A 22,432-nucleotide genomic window follows, 5' to 3' on the forward strand; every position below is an offset into this window, starting at 1 on the left:
CTTTTACTTTCACTTTCACTTTCAGCCAGCGAGTGAGCGAGCATTGATTCTTCAAAAGTTTGACACTTGACCCAATCGTTTGCTTATCTTTCTTGCGTGGTCGTCATTTGAATTCAGCATCAGTTATAACTAGTTTGTTATAAGGGTATCAAACTCCTCACTAAGAGAGAAACAGATCAAGATTCGAATTGAACGCGTAATTACTAATAGCAATTAACATTAATAAGCGTCGAGTCTCTTCACTCCCATGAAATGTGATCAAAATTAAAGTGATGAGCAGAAAAAAAATCAAGAATTGGAAAATTTGACACCCAGAGGGATCGAACTCGGAAACCCATGCTTCTGAGACAAACGCTCTAACCATTTGAGCTAACCATGCTTGGGAGAGACTGAGGGAAAGCTTAAAGTTATGAGAAAGAAAAAGGAAAGAAAGAAACGAGAAGAAAATTAGTTCCCGCTTTGATGTTATTATCGAAACAAAAGGATCATTCACGCCGACATTCCTTTTCACACGTCAGCAATCTAGTTTTTATAAATATAAAAACTAGATTGTAAGGTTGATTCTAAAAAAGAATAGTCGTTTCTTTAGACCACTACGTTGTTTTTCAATAGATAAAGAAAAGTTAAGTTTCATTGATACTATAGATTTATAGTCCTATTTATTTCAAACTCCTCTTCTTTTATTAAAACGCTATTTACCAGGTGTTAATATAAAGAATAAACTCTATTCAATCTTGTTCATTCAGTTTTCATAATGGGTTCTCTACAGCTATTCAATCAATTTAGCAGTTTGGCTCTGATTCAATCCAGAGTTTAAATTTTATGAAAAAGATTAAATTGGCCCTTGATATCTATGAGCAGGTGGGATTCGAATCTACACATGAAAAGTACCCTTGGTTAGAAACTCTGTACGCTACCACTAGATCACGAAGCCACAGCAAAAATCTGAATTCACAATCTACTTATAGTGTGTATTTCAAAGACCTATATATAAATACCAGATAAAGATAGCAACCTACCAGAATCGATTTTTTATTCTTCTTTTGCCAAAGTTTTTATATAGACAAAGAATGGGATGTCAAGGTGCTGAAGTAAAGATAGAGTGCAGTCTTGGACAAGTTATAGTTATAGTTCATCATATTTCAGAATTTTCAAGATTTCAACTCTCTCAAGATTCACTCATTCACCAGCTCTTGCGGTGAGCGGTCACAGGTGTACGAGGCTTAAAACTGAGTTCTAGTCTGATTTTTTTTTAATTCTGATTCTTTTTCCATTCTTTCCATCATCTTCTTTGAACTGTAAAATGTGTGTGAGAGCCACAGGGTTGGATAGTGGCAATCCAATCCCAGTTCATTCCCTTCTAGTATGCTTTCTACTTTAACCGGATTAAATTTTGCGAGATTAAATTTTGCGAGCTAAAAAAATCGCGAAATTTTCTGGATTTAATTTCGCGAGTCAGAGTTTTGAAATATTTCGCGTGGATTTAATTTCGCGAATAAGCCAGAAAACAGCTGAAAATAGCTATTTTTTGCCATAAATGGAGACTTGGAACTAGTTTCTCCGCCAAAAATACAATTTTAAAAGTTTTGTGGTGGATTTAATTTCGCGAATCAGGAATCTCACGCGTGTTTGCGAGTTTTAATTTGGCAAAAAATGGCAAAAATTCGCGAAATCGCAAAATTTAATCTCGCGAAAATTAATCGGATTAAAGTACAACGTTATGGCAGAAACGGGTCAAAGGTGTGGCAACTTTTCTAGTAGAAAGTATACTTCTTTTCTCACTGTTATTTACTTTAACCGGATTAATTTTTGCGAGATTAAATTTCGCGGTTTCGCGAATTTTCGCCATTTTTGCGAAAATAAAACTCGCGAAATCGTTTGGGATAGCTCGTTCGCGAAATTAAATCCGCGCGAAATTTTTCAAAGGGGTCATTCGCGAAAATAAATCCACCTGGGTTTTTTTTTTAATTTTGCTTTTCTTAGTTCACTTTTTTTTCCTTTTATGACACAATGATATGAATAATACATCTTTAAAATTGACAATATCTAATCTATTGTGACTACATCACTTTCCTCATTTTCCACATTTTGGGACTTTTTCTCTTGAGAAGATAACGGCGAAGATGACGACGAGGATGCGTGGGTTTTGCCAGAGAAGCAACGCTCTGCATTTGACATTTTTGAAAATTTTGATGATGAGAAAGAATTGTAATTTTTGTACCATAGTTGTTTTTAGCAAAATTGTCAAGTTTCAAGAAAATCGTAAAGATGACTGAAGTAATTTTTTTTTTAATTTCTTCCCTTCGCAAAATTAAATCCACGTGAAATTTTTGAAAAGGCTCATTCGCGAAATTAAATCCACGCGAAATTTTTCAAAGGGCTCATTCGCGAAAATAAATCCAAAAAATTTCGCGAATTTTTGAGCTCGCGAAATTTAATCTCGCGAAAATTAATCCGGTTAAAGTAGTTTCTTCATTTGGTTCCCTGGATTTTATGTTTTAGTTTATTTTATATTATTGCACACATTTTAAACTTTCACTAAACACATCTTTTTACAATCTTTTATCTGTGGTGGTGTCTAATTAACACTGCTTGGCCTACCTGCACAACCCTATTTCCATCATATAGATAGATAGGAGGATATTTTCACAAATGGCCAAAATCCTGTGCAGGTCGAAAACTGAGGAACAGATCATGTGTTTTGTTAGGCGGCAAGACTGACTCTCGAAAATTGAGTAGAATTGAGTCGGTGAGTCTGTAAATTTGTCAGACTTTTTCTTTCCTTCGTTCAAAAATTTTATTATTGCCAATTTTTTGCGAGTGATTTCTAGCACATTCGCGACATTTTGACTTTGTTTATCATTACATGCGCCATAGGTCATAATTTGAAACCACCCATAACACGCAGTTGTTTTGGCTACTGGCTACTTTCCTTCAAGAATACACTCCAAAAATGGATGATGGAGGTAAGAAAACCCGAAAATTTTTACAACCGACCCCGACCGACCGTCCGACTCACTTTTTAGACCCAACAAGGATGCAAATGAAGATATTTGTGATTGCCGCCTTATTGACTCATATTGATACTCAATTTTGTAAATCAGGTTTGTTTTGATTTAACTATTTTAATGACCAGACGGATCATTCATTTGAGCGAGGGCTATGCAATGTGCAAGTTTCCCTCCACCACTGATGACTGATGCAAGTTACCCGATCAATCTCACGGTACTTAAATTAACAAACAAGGGTTGGCCCTAACCCTAGGGGTGCCCCTACCACGGCATTGAGCCCCTTTTCTTACTCCCAACCCTAGTTTGACGCTCTAGGAGTCAAGTCTCCAACCCTGACCCTAACTGATCCTGCTGACCCCGCCCAAGCAACCGATATAAACGATTTTCACCCGTATATACAGAGATTGAATAACAAAAAAATCTACTTTCGCCCATACGAAGAAGTCAAAACCAGCTCAAACATTTAGATGTGCAAAATTATTCTTACTTTATTCTTACTTATTCTTAGCCTATAATCAGGATAATCAAGACCTAACAAATCGAAACGAAGTGTGTCTCGGGAATTGAACCAGGGGATGTCAATCGAAAAATTCGATTACCGAATCAATCGAACTTAATCGAAGCCAATCGAATGATTGATTTTCGATTAGCCGAATTGATCGAATGCCAATCGAATTTCACATCTTTTTATTGATTGGATTCGATTACCGTTCGATTAGTTTCGATTAGCTTTGATTGCATATACTTTTCGATTGATTCGATTACTTCGATTAATGTTCGATCAATTCTATTTATGTTCGATTGGCATTCGATTAATTCGATTTATGTTTGATTGGCATTCGATTAATTCGATTTATATTCGATTGGCATTCGATTAATTCGATTTATGTTCGATTGGCATTCGATCAAATTTTGTTCCGTTTTTTTTGTAATTTCGATTTTCGTGGTTCCGTATTTCCTCTATACCGCCGCCCTGTTTTAAGCGCCTCCCTTAATATAAGAGCTGCACCGTAATCTCAAGTTTCGAAATAAGCGCCTCCCCCAATAAGCCCCGCCATCCAATAACCGCCGGATTGATCGAGTGCGGCTCGCGTATTACGTGGGAACCAACCCCACAGAACTATCTCAGTAGTAATAATTAAAGACACTCCAGAACTGTGTGAAATCAAGTGCGTATTATTACTTATAGGTAATGAATCAACGGATCCTGCACTAATGTACTTCCCAGTTTTCTCGTTTTCTCAAAGGTAACGAATCGAGTGGGAATTGAACCCACGACCACTCCAGAAATGGTGGTGTTACAAAAAATCTTCCAAATTTAGCCCCGCAAAATTTAAACTTTTTAAAGTAAAATCGAAGTTGATCGAACGTTAATCGAAGTTGATTGAACGTTAATCGAAGCTTGTCAAACTCAATCAAAACCAATCGAAACCAATCGATCAAATTTCACATGTTTTTCGGTTTCGATTAGAATTCGATTGCCGTTCGATCAATTCGGCTAATCGAAAATCAATCATTCGATTGGATTCGAGTAAATTCGATTAATTCGATTGGTTCGATTGGCAATCGAACGTTCGATTGACATCCCCTGGATTGAAAGACAAAAAATTTGGTTGGTTGATTCTGTTGGCTGCTGCACGTTAGCAATCGGTCATTTTGTTTTATTTCAAGTTTTAATTTAATTGTCTTGCTCTTGGGATCTTGAGCTTGATTCAGGTATCTCTCATCCGTGTTGTTGCAAATATCTACATCAAATAAAGTGGAAAATCAAAAGCAAAAGTAAAAGGTAAAAAGCAAAACAACATGGCTCCAAGGTAACTTTGTAAATAAAACCGATCGGTTCCGTAAATTCGAACGGACCGAAAAGGAAAACATAAAAGACAAACCTCCAAAATGTGATCGGCTATTGCTCATTCCGACATTTTAAATTTTCCGGGGGTTTTGCTGTTTGGGATTGTTTAGGTCAGGGTTGCTAGTAACGGCTTGTCACTGTGTCGGGTGCATACTCGGCGCCTTGGGCCCCGCAGGGTTGCTAGTAACGGCTCGAATTTCAGTCAGGTTTAAAAAAGGGGTACTTTTACCCATATTATAATAACATTACCCCCGTATTTTGCCAGTTTGGTATAAAATGTTATGAATTGCGTGGTTTTGCTGTGCGGCGATGGCTCAAGGGATAGAGCGCTGGCTTCCGGATCCGAAGGTCTTTCTTTGGTGGTGGTTCGAATCCCACTCGGTGCGAATATTAGACTGGTCGAAATTGATGAACAAATGATTGACAGGTATGAAAACTCAGTCAGAAATGAGAAACTAAGTCTCAGAAACTCAGAAGCTCAGACAGTCAGAAAAGAGAAGGACGGGATCAGAGATAAGGATCACATTTCGGAGGTTTGTCTTTTATGTTTTCCGACCGAAAAGGGGCGCTGGGCGCTGGGAAGTGTTGCGGAAAAATGGGCGGGGCTATCTCGCTCGCTCCTCAATCAACCCTTTTTTGTGTTGTGTGTTATGATGTTTTTGTTGCGTCCTGCCTGCTTCCTGTCCCCGGTTTCCTGCTAGGAGTCAAACTTATTAGCCTCCTCCCCAGGCAAGCCCTGACTTAGCTTTCATGTGACGCCAGTAATTTATCCCCTTGGCGGAAGCGCACTTGGTCATCCGGCCGCCGAAATAGTCATCCGGCCCGCGGAAAATTGGCCGTCGGAAAAGTTATCCGGCCCGCAGAAAGTGAGGTCGAGTTGTTTTTTTCGAGTTTTTATTTTGAGCTACGAAAAAACGAGTTATGGTAATATTTTCCCTAAATTTTGGTTTAACTATGATGATGTCATTCATCATCATATCGTTATCGGTTTTTTTTTGCTTACTGTTCGAGTTGTTTCCTGTTGTTAGTTAACTACTCGGTTATTTTAAATTGAATAACTTTTAGATTAGCTATTTTAAAATTCCCTTATTTTAAACTATTCTATAACTCGGTTCCCGAATACCAGAAGGTTATTATAATCAAGCCAAAGCAAAACGCAACAACTCGGTTTTTCATAACTCGAAAAAAAAATCACTCGAAAAAAATAACTCGACCTCAATTTCCGCGGACCGAATAACTTTTCCGACGGCCAATTTTTCGCGGGCCGGATGACTTTGTCGGCGGCCGGATAACTGTTCCGACCATTGAGTTTAAAGCCCGAAGGGCTTGAGTTCAATCTCTAACCTTTCTCAGGCAAGAAAAAGTGAAGGCCTTAAAAAATGCGCCGCATTTTTGACAACAGATTGAATCTAGCAATTCCTTTGTTTACGATTGATATTTTTTTCGAAATTTAGCGGTAAATTTTAGTTTCAATCTGTCATTTGTGTAAAAACCAGGCGAGCCGCTCAAGGCCGCGCAACTTTGGTAGGATTTGTTGGCTTCAAATCCTACCAAGGAGATTGACTTCTAGCCCTTCGGGCTTATACTTCATTGGTTCCGACGGCCGGATGAATATTCCGACGACCAATTTTCCGCCGGCCGGATAACATTTCCACCGGCCGGACGACTATTCCACCGACCGAGGAACTATTTCGACGGCCGAATTTCCGGCGAATTCTGACCCGGATCCCCCCTAATAGCCACCTGACCCCGAAAATGTAGGCGAAATTTAAATCAGACCTGAAGAAGATTTGCATTTTAAAAAACAAACAAACAAACTCCCATTTTCGTTATATTTCGGCTTTTTTTATGCTTAAAGACCTTTTCTACTGAATCAACAGAATTACAAACTTAAATATCTTAAATCTGCTGAAGAGAGAGTAATTTCATGTCATATGGTCAAAAATTTATACTAAAAAGCTGACGTCAGTAGAAAATTTTGCATTTTTGAAGACGTATCGCCGTTTAATACTTTTCGCCGCCGTTGGACTACTAATAGGTCTTAGAAAAGCAAGGCGTCTTGTTTTTATTTCAAAAAGGCTGTTTATAACCTTTAGAATCATAAGATTTCAAGCAAAAAGCATGACCAATCATATCGTTTTATCATTTTGTTTTTCGAAGGTCATTCGTCAAAATTATATACAATCAATATAATGCATAAAAACTGTCTACCCTCTTCTTAAACATCGTTACCTAATTATTGAGAATTAATTGCGCTACAATCGATTTATGTTTTCCATAAAACATATCTTCTGGTACCTTATCAAAAAAACAGTTTTCGACAATTTCGTTGTTCGCTGGGTTATATTCACAATCCCAAAATGCATCCTTTACCAAACTCTTTCTTTTATCGGTGGGATGAATCAGTCTAATTTTGTGAACCCAACACGTTGACATGCTGGTCACGTGAAGGTGGTTCGGGTGGCATGGATTTGCATCCGCCCTGCTTGTCGCCCACACGTCCACCCACGACTGCGCCTTTCCGAATACTTTTCGCACAAAAATAGATTCTAAATCGGTATAAGGGCGATCGTTTTTCATCCCTTGAGACATGCATTGGTACCATTCACGATAGGATGTTTCCTCATCCACCTCTGAAACTGGAAAAGAAAATCAAATTTATCTTCACTTCCAAGTAATGTTTTGAAGTGATAAAATTTTTCTCTCGTTAACTTTGTATTAGATACTCATATGGTCCGACCCACGGCATGTGCCGCCCTTCTGGGTAGGTTTTTCGTCTACAAGGGTCTTCTTTTAGCTGGATGCACTGTAAAAATTTGATGTACTTTTATAGTTTTGACTCGCATTCATTTTGATTTGTTTTTGCACATTGTTTTCGACATCTCAGGCTCATTTTTGGGTGGCTTCAGCAAATAAAAGATAATATACAACCAAAAAACACTGTAAGGGTCAGAAACGTTCGGTAAAATGCACCTTTCACTGCACTGTAAGGGTCCGATTTAGAGAGCCAATTTTTTGGCGGCACATACCGTCGTTTAAAAATCGAGTGCCCCCCACCCCCGGGTAGGCAATGCACCTGCAATGCAAATTGTGGAAAAGAAAAGGCGAAGGGTCGTTTTGGTAGTTAGACCCGAGGACTCCATACTGGGATTAAACGGGCAACTATGTTACCTTCATCTTTGCCATCCTTTGGGAAGAATTTCGGAGCTTGTTCCATCCATTCATTCATGTGTTTCATCTCCAAAGCATCTTTCTCGTCCTCCAATTCCCTGACCGATATCGAGCTCTCTTTTGCTGGATGTTGGTCACTCGTTGTCATCTTTTCGAGTTGAAGTCGAAGCTTTTCATTTTCTTCTTTCAAAGAAGCATTTTCTTCTTTTAGCTCTTCAATATCGTTCTTCGTGCTCATCCTGATTCTCGTGTTACATAAGGTATAAGGTGTTTTGAAAAAACAACTAGAAATGTAGGGAAAATCCTATAATGGTAACAAAAAGGGTTCTAAAGCAATAACTTGAAATCGAAACACTTTGTGAAAAAAATAAGTGAAAAAAAAAAAACAATACAGTAATATGAATGCAAAAGGTGAAAGCAAAGTAAAATATTTTCTTTTCGCAACATTTTGCTAACTAACATCGAAACTTTCCAAGAGTAAGAACTGCAATATAGACACATCCTTATTCGTATACAATTTTTTTCTTCCTCTGTTTTTCCCACACAACACATAAAAACTTACCAATATCAGCAATAATATTCTACCTCATTAATCGATACCAATCTACAACCATTGTTTGTTTGAAGTAAAAACATCAACGTCATTATTCTTAGAAATGATTGCATCAGCACATTTTGAAATTTACGTCACCAATAGTTACGATAATCCACTTAGGGCATGAAACCATTTGTTTTGTTAATTCAAATATGTTCGATATTTCAAAAAAAAGAACAGTCCTTGGAAATCATATATCTGGTTTTTGCAAAACGAGAAAATCGCCGATAAGTTTGAAATGAAATACCAAAAAATTACGGAAAGCACCCCCAAATGGTAGGCTGCACTCACTTAAAAGAAATGGCACCAATGGTGTAATTTTGCAAAGGCTTAGGACGAAGATCTACGCAGTATTGACTTAGAGGCTCAATCTTGCACAGTACTTTAAAATTTCAAAGTTACATTTCATAAATTATGAATCATATATATTTGTAATCTACTTTTCTAGCATGTATATAAATGAATGTTATTTACAAAACAAGTGTATTTACAAGACAAAGAAATGACAAATTGTTCATCGTGGTTTACTTCACCACTCATATTCGGAGGTGCTTGCGTCACTGAAAACAGAAGAAGAACGAAAGATAAAGATGAATGTTTAGAGCTTCTATGGTTTCTGGAAACGTATGTTTTCGTTTAGGACTGAAGACCTTTCAACGACCAGGTGGATAAAAACAGAGCAAGAGAAGCCGGTTGACTGAAAGAAAGGAAAAAAAACATACTCCAAACGCACTTCATCTTCATCATTTGAGAGTGGAATGTCGAAGTCGTCTTCGTAACCATCATTCCCCTATGGAAAAAGAAAAGATAATAATGAAGATAATTAAAGCTCCACCCAACAGTATGTATAGGAAACGCAGAGGTGCTTAGGCATGAAAGATTTGTAAAATATGATTAGTTACCTTTTCCTCTTGTTTCTTCTCGTCGTGTGTAGCAGAGAGGTCGTTGGTTGTGCTTTTGTTCTTTTGTTGCATGACCATCTGAAGGTAATGGTCCATCACATTGTTCTCCTCTTTCTTCTCCTCTTCATGCTCTCCATGGTCGTCGTTTATGGAAAGTGATTTCACACTACTGTCTTCGGTGACACTCTCCGTTCTCAGTAAGTCCTTCTCTTTCATGGAACCTCCATCATCTTTACTGGAAGAAATGTCACTCTTCACTTCGTCTCTTTCAGGAGTCTCCTGTAAACCCAACACTAAACCTTTAGCTGGTGTAAAAAAGACATCTTCTTCTTGAGGGTGAACACGTTTATCGGGGCTGTCGAAAGTTTCAATGCTCGTTTCTTTCAATCCGTATTCGCGCTCAACGGAGGTCGTTTTGTTAGGCACCGTTGTGCTTGCAATCACTTTCGATTGGTCGGTATGTTTGGATGATTCCGCAGACACGTCTGTCTGTTCATCCTGTTCCGGCTCCGATTGTTCAAAAATCGTGTTAATTTCGGTGTCACCGAGAGGGTATTGTGTGAGATTGGTACGTGTGTCGTATATGTGTTGTGTGTGGATATTGGTAGTGTCTGTTAAAGGATGTTGTGTCAGCGATTGACATGTTGCGATGGTGACCGGTCGTTGATCTGTTGTTTCGTTTACCGTCCTCGTGACACGTGATCTGTCGTGTCTGCAAAGTCAAGATACATACAAAGTAAAAGATACCTATCATGATTGACTTTAATAATAATAAACAATGCAGGCAAGAAACTGTAAAAGAGATAAGAGACCATACCTTGGCTGACTTTGTTGAGGGACAAGTGACAACCCAAACGACGGAGCACCGCCACCCCCTTCTACAGCACTTTGACCACCAGGCGTTTGCGTTGATGATAGTGGTAGCAAGGTCCCATTTCCACTGTTGTGCGCTGGAAAGGAAATAATGTTGAATGAAATGTAAGCATTTATTGAGAATTGAATATTATGGTCTACTATGGCCTATCGTTGTTTACAAATACATTTCTCTGTTAACTTATAATTTTGGCATAAACTTTGCTCCGTGAAATGGTAAGAAAATTTTACAAATCTAAACATTATACTGGTTGTTATTTTGTTAGAAGGTTTAATGGAGCTTTCATCGCGAATTTCCAAGGTTCTGGTGATATCAGTACTGTTGAAGGTACTGGTGCTTCTTCGTTGCACGAATGGGTCGAAGTGAACACGTGACGTGCTCTTCGCTTCTTGTTTTTGTCGTTCTTTGAAGTCATTGTATGATTGCTCTAAGCACTAAAACATGAACAAAACATCTTGTGAGATACATGAAAAGACAAAACAGTGATTCGCAAAGTTCGGTCTAGAATTCTTGCTGGTCAACCTAACTATGTCCAGAACATTGGTATTTGAAATTTATGGAATTGTTTTTGAAGCTAATTGCTCTAGTTAACGAGCAATATTCAATAATTTTGAATTTATGGCGAAACATTAAGTGCTTTTTTTGAAGAATTGATTGATTGATTGATTGATTGATTGGTTAAATTTCAATAAATCTTGCACACCTTTGCTTCTCTTTCGAGTTTCTCCAGGACATCTTCCTCGCTTTCACTCTTTTGTTCTTCCGGTTGCTGTGGAAACCTATTTTCTTTATTGTTGCTATGGTAATGTATGATGTCATCTTCTGTCCAAGAAGGACGTTTGATCGGTGTTTTTTGGTGGTTCCGTGATGAAGGATTTGTGTTCCTGAAAATATCATTGACATCTTTTATTAATTTCATCAACAGCCAATGTTTGAAGAACGTGACTATTGAATCGAATTTTTTACGAAGATTTCATGATAAGCCAATGTTCAATCAATAGTGTTCTTAAAAAGTAGAGTACGAGGAGTAAAGAAAACTTACTGTCTAGCTTTAGAGACTTTTTGTTGTGCTTGCAGACGTTGTAGTTTGTCTTTCTCTGTTCAAATCAAAATCAATTTAATTTACTTTACTTTTACCGAAATTTTCCTCAGATTCTTGGTTCTAGACTTGGATCTACCTCGAAACCCATATTTGATGTATTTTTATGAATTATATTATATTGCTGTTGTCAAAATGAAGTCAAATCTATTTGAATACAGTCACAGCAAGTTCGTCTCGGACGTAAAAGAAAAGGGACTGGTGGTTTTCTTTAAGAGCTTCAAGACATAAAAAAATATAACCTTCTCACCTTGACGTGCCAAACTTAAAGCAACGCGCAACTCATCCACCTCACGTAGAGTTTCTCGTTGTGAAAGCAAAAGCTCTTCATTTAGTTTCTTCAAATCCTCATTCTTTGCAACCTGAAGGTAGAGAATGAGAAATTGAGACTTATAAGTTTATTCAAAGACTTTAATTTCTTTTTTTCTTTCTCGTTATATCGTGAGGCAGGAGCGTTATTATCTTCGGAAACAGTTGTTCGGGAAATTGTTCGGGAGGAATATGTCATTGGGCGATGGCCCTGGTACGAGTTATAGGGATGATTAATTAATCGGTTCAGCCATACCTCAACCTGGTATTTATCTTGCATTGAATAATATTTCTCCCGAAAGAATCCATCTGCGTTGTGGTCTTTCACTTTCTCCTACAAAAAGAATCGGTTGAGAGAAGTTTGAGCGACGAATCAGAAGATTTGTGTAATTCGGTGAAATGTGAGACGTCACGTGATGAAGACCTACCAGCTCCTCTGTGCGTGAAATCTTCTTCATCAAATCTTTCATTCGTTTTTGGTGTTCTGAAAGTCAAAGTCGTAAAAATTGCTTTAAAAGTCTAAATCTCCAGAAGAAACTATTTCACGGAAAACCAACTCGCAATACCTGCTTTTTATATTTTCTAGGTCCAAGTTAGATGTTTCATCCCGGTAGCTCCTATTATATTACATACTTCCTCCCACTCGAGTAGCTTTCTTTTCCAAGGGATGATTTCAGAGTCGGATTTCAAATAATGCATATCAATTTGCTTTACCTTTTTCTTTTTGTGCCTTCTCCATGTTTACATTGTCAAAATTTCTGAAAAAAGAAAGACATTGAAGACTTTGTCCACTCAAAGAGAACAGTCACCCTCTGATAAATACAAGACAATGAAAGCATACGTATACCGTTTTTTCTCCAGAAAAAAACAAGTAAAACTTAACACATAAGGCCCCTGATTATAAGAAAAGCGAGAAAAAATCAAGAGAGTCCCGTTTTGGGAATTTAGAGTAGATTTTTTGTGTGAAAAGAGTTTATTTTCTCTACCAAGAGCATTTTGAATTAAATAGTCTGAAGCCTACCATCCCAAAAATACTCAGTCCTCTCAGAAGGAATACAGTAGATAACTTTTTCTCCCGGGCTCCCTAAAATCAGATTTTTGCCAAATTCTTTTTTAGAGAAGTTAAAATCTCTATCGCATATCGACAAAAAGGGCTGAAGGCACTATAGGGTGTCCGGAAAAAAAGTATCGAGTCGTACCACTTCTATAGAAAAAAGTTCTGGTGTGTGTTTCACTAAATTTGCAATGTTTATCAAAGTTTCTCTCATATTAATTGTCATGAGACATCTTTTATGAATAACTTTTACAAAAAAAACAATTCTCAATAACTTTAACGTCATGAAAATTGTAAAGAAAGTTAATTCTTTTTAATCATAATGACTGTTGTAAAAACAATTATTGTGTTGGTATATATTTCCTTACATTTTCTTTAGCACACGCAACAACTTTCTACTCAGAACCATGTTCGAACTCGATACTTTTTTTCTTCCTGTGCATGTACCTACTAACCTTTGTAACAAAGCCATATCTCGTTCCAGAAGTTTATTCAAATTACAAACTTCTTCATAATTCGTCAACTAAGAATCATAAAAAAATTTGAGATTAGATACTGTAACAGGGTTAGTGATCATTTCCCTTATTCGTAACTTTCTACTTCCATTAGATATTTCGAAGAACAAGTCACTTTGGGTAAGCCGTGCGAGATATCCATTCTTCAATCATAGGGTTTCAGTAGGGTCTTGGGTTAAATTAGCTAAACAATAGAAGGGAGAAAACAAATAAATTGAAAAATGTACCTTTTGACATCGTTCAGTTAAAATTGCGATTTTGTTGCTCATGCTACCAATGGTCTCTTTTGATGCCAAAAGTTCATACTGACAGAAAAAAAACAATCAAGAGTTACTTGTTAACCTTTTTAAAGCAGTTTTATTTTCATTGCACAATTATATTATTTTCAAAAATCTCTGGTACCTGTTTTTCCTCCACCAAGCTTCTGAATTTTTCAGCTTCCTTTTTCCATCCCAAATGAAGATCTTTTTGTGCTTCAAAGTTCACTTTGTCCTCTAGATAATATGAAATGGTTTCAATGAAATTGTATGAAGTGGCTATTAAAAATAGGAAAAAGAAAATGCCACCACAGGACCAAATATTTTTCCAGGGTAAAAAAAAAAAACGTTTTCAAGGTTTAAACAAAAGAGAAAGGCCTGGGAAATGCCAAGGTACCCCACACACAAAGGAATGGACTGTTCCATGTGAACACGGACACGAGAGTAATTTGTACCTTTAAATTTCAATTCTTGTTTTTGCAGTTTTTCATGCTGATTCCTCTCTACCATTTGAAGGTCATACTTCATTCTGAAAAGATAAAGTATCGACCGATAAGATTTTGGAGATTTTGAAAAGACTTCAAACGGTGGTGTTAGAATATGGTTTAAGAATTTCAGATGCCTAACAAGCCATCTCTTAAAGAGATGCGACATCCCAAAAGTTGAAAGACCCGACTCTAGCCAAATGCCTATGTTTACCTGAGTACCGTAAAAGTATGATAAAAGAAAAACAAACTTGATGATTTCATTTTGCAGTCGTTCTTCGTATCTTCGCTCAAGATCTTTCATACTTTCTTCTTTATACTTCAATTGTTCTCTTCGTGATCGCAAATTCTCCTCCTCCATATTCAAACTCCTAAAAAAAGTTTTGCTACTCAGTCAACCTTTTTTGTTATTATGGGACGATTCTGATTTTTTCAAATTGAGAGTTAGGTACATTTGGGGAAAGTACTTAGCAAAAAATATTTACTTTAAGGCGAGTTCATTGTTCTTTTCCAGTTGATTTTCACGATCTTTCAACCTTTGTAAATCAGAGAGTACTTTCTGTCGCTTGTCGTACGCCTCTTTTTCAGCATTCTAAAAAAAAGACATAAATTGAAATATGATTTAACGCAGTAAAATAACATCAACGCATAAGCTAAAAAGAATTTGAGGTCATAGAGCCATGGTAATAATAAGCTCGACCATTAGTTTGCCTTCAATTCCAGCAATATGGGTGATAAAAAAAGACAAATCAAAAAATATATATTTTCATAAAAGCAACCGCGATTTCGGGAGGACAGGAACTGCTTAGTATTCTAGCAGCAAAAACAATCCATAAAATAAACCAGCTGCGCTGGAAGGTCGCCTAAATGGAATAGCTTTTTAAAGAGCTTAAAAGTTTGAAAAAAGTAAAAGACGAAAAGCTTAACAGTGTAACACGTGATTTGCGAATGTGCAAAATTGTTAAAAAGCAACGTGCTTTTATGATATTATTTTTGTCATCCCTAAAATCTTAAAGGTTTTCAGAAAGTTATCATTTTTTAAAACTGACATTACAATCATGGACAAAAGGTTTGTAGACTTCTGCAATATTTGCAAAATACTTCAATATCGATCAAAGACAAGTTCCCAAGAGGTTCTGGGTGCTTTCCAAACCCATCCAAAGTCTTTCAAAGTCACCCCCTGCAGTCTAACCACAAGGGCTTGATTAACTGGCTTACACCAGTATCAAAACGCTAATTTTTTGCTTGTGGTTCCCTCAAAAGCAATTCAAAAGCAATGCAACGACTTCAAAAGTGTTTTTCTTAACTTCCCTCCCTTTTCAGACACATTGAAGAGTCATTTTGCTCTATTTGTCATCATTTGTCTACAACCTTTTGTCCATGATTGTAGGGATATAGATGAAAATAGCCTAAATTTCTTCTGAAGGGATAAAAAAAACCGTTTCAGTTAAGGACACATTCAAGTTATAGGGTTTGAGTTTGAAGAAGGTCACTTAATCATATCATGTTTAACTTATATTAATGAATGTTTCTTGTTTGTACAATAAAAAATTGTTGCTAGAAAGTTTCAATAAATTATTATAGTAAATCTAATGATACAGTTAAAAGTATTCTTAACAAAAGTAAAGATTTTGGAGGGAATTTAATATGGCTGCGAGCTTTGAAAAATTAAATTTGACGGGAAGTTATTTGCCTTTAAATAGATAACATTTGATCCAAATTACATGTGGATGATTTTGGCCCAATCCACCAAATTAAATTCCCACTAAATTTAATTTTCAAGTTAACCACCAAATTAAAAGGACCCTCCCGGTGCTCCGGAAACTTCTGGAGTTTTCCAGAGCAGCTAAAAAAAACACTATTATCATCTCTGGAAAGTTACTCTTAACACAGCTCCAGAGTTCCAGTGTAGATCAATTGCCGAAATACGAGAAAAACGACACTTTTTGCTCCGGACGTTTCTGGAGTGCCGGGAGGGTCTTAAATTAAATTCCCTCTGAAAAAACTTTTTCGGCCATCCGCCAAATTAAATTCCTGCCAAAATTTCTTCTTTAAATGTAGGTGCGATGTCACGTTGTGTAATCAAAACTGCAGTAAATATCTTGATAACTCCATGTTTCAATGGATGCAAGGGGAACAGCAATAATAATCAAAAGGGCCATTCCAGAGAAAGGATACGTAACGTCAATCTCATTTTTGACTAAATGCCAGTAGTCCCCTACATAGAGACTGTTGTTCAGCCAGGCATAGACTCCAATAATTTCAGTTGACAACTGGACAATATCTTGAAATGGCCCAAAAATTGTGCCCGAAATAAAAGAAATAAACTGGCTGCCAAACAGCCGACAGTTGTGTATGTTTGTTCAAGAAATTTTAAGTCAATACTTGCAATGGTTACACTTGTCTTGGAACGGTGAATCGTCAATCAAATCTTGCTTTAGCGTTTAGGTGATAAATGTTCTTTTGCTTCACTTTAAATCTGCTAATTGTAGCTAAGGTACATTGGTTAGGTTGCCATATATGCAGTGATTGATCTTGGTTGGGACATGCTATCAACTGTTATCATAGATTTCGAGTAATTGAAACAATAATTAAACTTTTTGTTATCTAGTCTATCTTATTTTTCTTGTCAACACAAACTCAAACACATCCATCTTCCAAAACCAAATGTTTTAACATCTCAAAAGTGATTCTAGTGAAAGGAGGTTTGTTTTCAACAACATCACCAGTGTGGTAGTTTGAATGGAATAATATCAATGAAGAACCATAAATTTCAATTTCAATTTTGAAGAATCCTTATTGTAGTTGTAGATTTAAAATCTACATCAAGAATTATCTGCTGTTTGCACTTGCAGTAGAAACTTTTGACAAACTTTCACCATAATTATCTCCGTTATTTAGATTTCATAAAACAAGTGCGCTAACTACTACGGAGCTAATTAGAATCTATACACCGCAAATACTGTCCGATAAGTTTGCGTGGCGTAATATAACAGAGATAAAACGGCTTATGCAAGAATTTACGCGGGAAATAATTTCCCGATTCACCGAACATTTAATTCCGAATCGGGCGACCAAACTTTCACAAAAAAAGTCTTATGGAGAAAACACCGAATTTAAAGGTCTCCTTCACTTGCGTGAGGCGACCAATTATAACATATTTATTCTTATCCGATCAAGGCTTATCATTTTCTAGAGTTAGATTATAAAGAAGCTTTTCCTTAAGAAATAGTAAAAACTTTGGCTGGTTTCGAGCCTTAGCAACCTGGTTGCTTACAAACTTTACAACAAAATATGTAAGAACTCACCTGTCGCTGTTCGTGACGACTCCTTTCCCAATCTTTCTCTTTGTTTTCCAAGTTGACAAGTTGCTTTTTATAAGTTGCCTCGTACTAAAATAATCATCCAAAAATGAATCAAGGGAATTATCGAAATCTAAAGTAACTAATAAATACAACGGAATTATTGAATATAGAAAGTTCCCTTCTTTGCGTAATAATCTTTTTCTCACATGTTCTTTCATTTTGTTGAGTTGTTTGTCATGTTTTTCTCTTTCTTCCAATCGCATCATTGAAAGTTGTGTCGATTTAAACCGGTCCATCTAAGAGACAAATATTAATTAAGTAGAACGTTTGACGACCAGATGATGAACAAAATACTGTATATTTTATTTTAAAAATGTCGAAGAGGTAATTTCTGAAAATTTAAATATCTACGCAAACCTCTATTTTGAATTCTTTTTTCTTTTGTAATTCATATCTCTTTTGATGTTCTAAAAGCTTTGCTTCCAGAGATCCGCTTTCTCTCAAATGTGATTTCTTTTGCAATGCCATTTCAACTTCTCTCAATTTGTACTCTATTGGTAGAAATGGTGACTTGTTGTAGAAAGTGTGACAGATTATCGGGCATAGTTTAATGGATCTAATGAATAACGGCTAAACGATAACTCTTACCGAGGGTTGAGACAACTTCTTCTGTTTGTGTGGAGCAATCAGTGTTGGAATGTGAAAGTCCGGTGGACAGTTGTCTCAAGAAGGAATACAAAAAACCTGAAATAATAGAAAAATAGAACATATCAAGAGTTCTTCAAAAAATATTATGTTCACGAGTTGACACATTCTCACAAAATTTCTATTCAAGGTAACCTTTAGACATTAACCTTTTACCTCAAATATTGAAATATTGCTCAAATTATTTTCACATTTGAATCGACTTACTTTCCTGACTTATTTGATCATCACAACTTTGTATCTAATATGGAAAAGTTTGAAATTATTCTTACAATATCACAAAAATGTTCTTCTGTTGTTGTAGCAGAATTTATAAGAGGTTACACTAAAATCATTTTAAAAAAACATAACACCAGTACGTACTAGTCTTTGATATAAAAGTGATTCTGGATGAACATTCAACATTTGTAATAAATCATATACACTCCATTTCTAAAAAAAGGAAAGCAAAACTTAAAAAGTTAAACCAAGTTTATGTTGTTAGCATCAAGACTTTCATTTAGGGTGAATAAAATTAAATTTCCATACAGGGGGGGGGGGTGGACGAACCTTTTCGAGTCAAAAAATAATTTTTGAAAATGTGTGGATACCCCCTGGAAAATGGCAAAATTTGCAAAAAGACCCTTGGAAAATTTATTTTTATACCTTAAAGTGATGGTGGACCAACTGAAATCAGTCTTTAACCCCTGGAAATTTTAAAATATTTCTATTACCTCCTAGAAAAATGAAAAACACTCTTTTAGACCCCCTGGAAATTCTGCTTCAATTACCCCCTGGAAATATTCGCTCACGCCCCTGTATGGATATAAAATGGAATGGCCCATTTAGGGTGAATAAAATTAAGATAATTACAATGAATGGAACTGATTCAATCATACCTTCTCTGAATTTGTAGAGCTTTCTGATAGAAAAACAGAAAGGGAATAATCGTATTTAGAATAATGAAGATGATTCAAGACCAGGTGATTTGAAATCTGTTGAACAAGAGTATGGTTGGATTGGTTAGTTTCTTTGGGTTGTCCATCAGAATGAAGTTTGGCTTGAAGTTCTAAAGCCAGACGATTTCGCAGTTGACTCTAGGAGAAAAAAAATAGATTAGTTAAAAAAAGTAAAAAAAAGTTGAGCCCAGAAGCATGAATCTAACTTTGAAAGTTCTTTAAATAAACTGTACCTTGACAGACTGTAGCATTCCTTTATTTCGAAATGAATGAAAGAGCTTAGATCTTAGTTCCATAGAAGTCATTTCTGAATCCTCTTGATGCGATGATCCTTTTGATCTTGAGGATGACATTTCTTTTGTTGATATTATGACTGTAAAGATTAGGCAAAGTTATAGATAATGAGTCAGTGAAAAATGCTATTTAAACAAGTTTATGAAAAGTGTGCAAAGTCAACAATCATAGATTTCAAGAGGGGATACATCCCCTGGATGCTAACCCAAAGTTGGAATGAGGGTGTTGTTAACATATCTTTATGTTTATTATAAGACTTTCCAGACATCTTCGGTTTGCAGGCTTATGCTAAATTCCAGACATTTCCAGCAAACGTAATAACCTTGATTGTATAGTCAGTTCTTATAATTGCTCTAAAAGCTTTGATAACAATACAAACAATAAAAGATCGATGAGAATAGCTGTAAGTAAGCAAAGGGATTGTTCCCCAATCTTGTAGATTTTCTTGAAAAAAGAAATTAAACAGGTTTCAAGTTCCGAGGGTTCACCTTGAGAAAAATTATTAAAAATTAGTCATTGCTGCCATTTTTTTGTCTGTCTTCAATTTTGTCTTTGTCTGTCAAAACAAATTGCATGCTTTATTAAAATACCATCATATTAATTCTATCTCTAAAGAAGGGTGTCAAAATTGAAAGAGGGATGTTGACATTATACCAACTCATTGTATTGTGTAGGTAAAAGTAGGGATTAGATGAAGTTTAGTTTACCAGCATTAAAGGGGTCATTCAAAAATCGATTTTAGGTTAGAAAAATGTCGTCGTTGCTTTTTTTAACTCCTTTAGAGCTTTAGGATAAGTGGCCGCCAATATGCCATTTGAAAATCAGATAAGAGTGAGAGGGTATAAAAAGTAAAAAATCATTCGATTGCGTTCAATTGATTCTGCGTTCAATTTGTTTGGTTGACATCCGTCTGGACAACAAGATTATGGTCAACAGCTAGGATGGTTGTGTGGGTGAACGCAACAGTCTTTTGAATAACTAATTACTCCAGCAGAAATTCTTTTAATGATAACGTCATCCTATCGATTTGTCTTTTATAACACAGCAGTTACCTAGGCCAGACGGTTCTAATCAATAAATTCGATTATCGAAGTAATCGATAATGATAATCGATGTTTACAATAGAACGACCACTTATCGATTAAACAATCAAATCTCGAGTACCAAAATTTCAAAAACTTCACTTTCATAACAACCCTCGAAGACTCAACAACCGTTCGAGTACTTTGATTGTTATTGATCACTTTTATTACTATTGATAAATTCAATAAAAAATTTCTCATAAAACTGTTCCCTTGATCTCCCGAATTCAGTGGCCTACCAAAGTATAAAAAGAAGCGCCATCCATAAGATTGACCCCCATTAATTTTTCCGCCATTTTGTGTGCGCATTCGCCCCAAGTTTCCTCGTGTAACTCACATCCTGCATTTTGATTGGTTCAGGAAAATAGCTTGAATTTTTCAAATCAAATACGTTTTCCGTGGCAAGTCTGAGTTTGGATAGCTCGCCTAAACGCAGTCAGGACTTCCTTTCACTTTATTGATATTACGCGAACGACAGTGCGTGCTAAATTAATTTGGTTTCGCTTTCGATTTCAAGCAAAGGTCTTAGCAACAGTACGCGCGTACATAGCAACAGGGCTGGATAGAAAAATCTAAACATAGAATTAAAAAAAATACCGATCATCGTATAGAGCAATAAAAAATACCCCCTTTCTATGTTTAGTTTGTTCTACCTTGGATTATAACTGAAAAGATCTTCAAATAAATTTTGTCCGCCATCAGTCCGCATGGTAATCTTTGCCTGCTTCAATTCTTAGATAATGAGTAAAAAAGGTGCACTTAACTAAGTCGTGCGGGTGGGGAATAAATTTATGTTTACTTATCTTGTATATTTTAGTGGTATTTATCCAATGAAAAGGATGTTGACAAAATATGCACGGCGCTGACGAAATAAGCACGGCATTGATTATGACATCATTAAATATGTCAATATCGATTCAACCCCCGTTAAAGAAAATGCTTACTTGTGTAGGTGTTCGAGCAAAGTGCTCAGGTAAGATTCTTGGGAAAAAGAATCTCAGCAGATATTTTTCATGTCAAGTATTGAATTTAAATTAGCTCTCCTGCACCCAGCATATCCATGAATTTGGGGTTCATCCGGGATCGACTTTAAGTGAGTGTCAAGGGCATTTTTAAATTTTTCAGTTGAAGTGTTTTTTAAGTTTCTTGTGCTCTTTGGCATTGCATTGAATAGTTTTGCACCTTGTACAGAAAGAGTGCAATCTCTAAGCTTGGATGTTTGATTCTTGGAGATAGACAGTTCAAGGCTCGAAATAACGATTTCAAGTGGGTCGGACAAAATGTCCGATCAGGGTTGCTTTAGCTTGAAAATTATGATTTTTGGGTCGGACATGAAGCCATTTGGGTCGGACAATGTCCGTTGTCCAACCGTTATTTCGAGCCCTGACAGTTGGCATTCGTAAGCTTTTATACTGCTATTCACGTTAGGTACTATCCCTTCTAACACCTTCCAAACATAGATGATGCGATAGCGCTCCCTTCTCCTTTGAAGGGAATAGATTTTGGATTGCTTGAGACACTCCCAATAATTGTTTGAGGTGCCTTTTATCCTTCTTGGAAAGGATTTTTTAATGTCTTCAAGTCTCTGAATGAGACGATTTGAGGAGTGATGGCCAAGTGGTCAAAGGCATCAGCATCTCAAACCAGGGATTCGAGGTTCGAATCCCCGCTCTTTCCAATGTTCCGTTCAGTTCATAGATAGCCAAGCCGACTGGCCGTGGACCCCGTGAATACAATTGAAAGACTGTCTAAAAGTCCTAGATTATTGGGCTATCCACGTGAAATACCGACTATATCCATCTATCTATCTACTAACAGTATTTGGACTCCATATAACGGAACAATATTATATAAAATATATAAAATTCGGTTAGTGTAAAACACAGGTCACAGGTCACAGGTCACAGGTCACAGGTCACGGGTCACGGGTCACAGGTCATACAAATTACAGACCGGAAAACTGTAACACACTCGTAACATACAA

General features: G+C 36.5%; 2 protein-coding genes across 2 annotated transcripts; both read right to left on the reverse strand.

Moving 5' to 3' along the window:
* Nucleotides 1-6,997: 6,997 nt before the first annotated feature.
* On the reverse strand, nucleotides 6,998-8,552 carry LOC136821283 (uncharacterized). Its single transcript, XM_067077514.1, has 2 exons — nucleotides 8,035-8,552; nucleotides 6,998-7,502 (listed from the first exon to the last, which is right to left on the reverse strand). The coding sequence occupies exons 1-2, from the start codon at nucleotides 8,270-8,272 to the stop codon at nucleotides 7,096-7,098; spliced, it is 645 nt and encodes a 214-aa protein (XP_066933615.1). The 5' UTR covers nucleotides 8,273-8,552; the 3' UTR covers nucleotides 6,998-7,095.
* Nucleotides 8,553-9,027: 475 nt separating this feature from the next.
* LOC136821284 (centriole and centriolar satellite protein ofd1-like) lies at nucleotides 9,028-19,875 on the reverse strand. The gene is made up of 26 exons (XM_067077516.1): nucleotides 19,855-19,875; nucleotides 19,306-19,445; nucleotides 19,013-19,210; nucleotides 18,498-18,566; nucleotides 18,342-18,375; nucleotides 18,078-18,173; nucleotides 17,847-17,980; nucleotides 17,636-17,725; nucleotides 17,433-17,516; nucleotides 14,610-14,716; nucleotides 14,376-14,495; nucleotides 14,095-14,168; nucleotides 13,785-13,876; nucleotides 13,610-13,687; nucleotides 13,323-13,390; nucleotides 12,528-12,571; nucleotides 12,242-12,297; nucleotides 12,070-12,147; nucleotides 11,755-11,866; nucleotides 11,448-11,502; nucleotides 11,109-11,289; nucleotides 10,653-10,839; nucleotides 10,349-10,481; nucleotides 9,532-10,243; nucleotides 9,352-9,419; nucleotides 9,028-9,189 (listed from the first exon to the last, which is right to left on the reverse strand). The coding sequence occupies exons 2-26, from the start codon at nucleotides 19,423-19,425 to the stop codon at nucleotides 9,159-9,161; spliced, it is 3,021 nt and encodes a 1,006-aa protein (XP_066933617.1). The 5' UTR covers nucleotides 19,426-19,445; nucleotides 19,855-19,875; the 3' UTR covers nucleotides 9,028-9,158.
* Between the last annotated feature and the right edge of the window lie 2,557 nt (nucleotides 19,876-22,432).

This window comes from Clytia hemisphaerica, unplaced genomic scaffold (genome assembly GCF_902728285.1).
Source record: "Clytia hemisphaerica strain Z4C2 unplaced genomic scaffold, Clytia hemisphaerica genome assembly, whole genome shotgun sequence".
In the NCBI taxonomy this organism is placed as follows: domain Eukaryota; kingdom Metazoa; phylum Cnidaria; class Hydrozoa; order Leptothecata; family Clytiidae; genus Clytia; species Clytia hemisphaerica.

What these genes read in the sequence shown, in the direction of transcription:
- LOC136821283 (XM_067077514.1), bottom strand. Translation starts at nt 8,272, where the DNA reads ATGAGCACGAAGAACGATATTGAAGAGCTAAAAGAAGAAAATGCTTCT. An exon ending in AAAGGATGGCAAAGATGAAG is followed by an intron (nt 7,503 to 8,034) that starts GTAACATAGTTG and finishes TTTCTTTTCCAG; the next exon opens with TTTCAGAGGTGGATGAGGAA.
- LOC136821284 (XM_067077516.1), bottom strand. Translation starts at nt 19,425, where the DNA reads ATGTCATCCTCAAGATCAAAAGGATCATCGCATCAAGAGGATTCAGAA. An exon ending in AAGATAAATACCAGGTTGAG is followed by an intron (nt 11,867 to 12,069) that starts GTATGGCTGAAC and finishes CTCTACCTTCAG; the next exon opens with GTTGCAAAGAATGAGGATTT. An exon ending in TTTAAGTTTGGCACGTCAAG is followed by an intron (nt 11,503 to 11,754) that starts GTGAGAAGGTTA and finishes TGATTTGAACAG; the next exon opens with AGAAAGACAAACTACAACGT.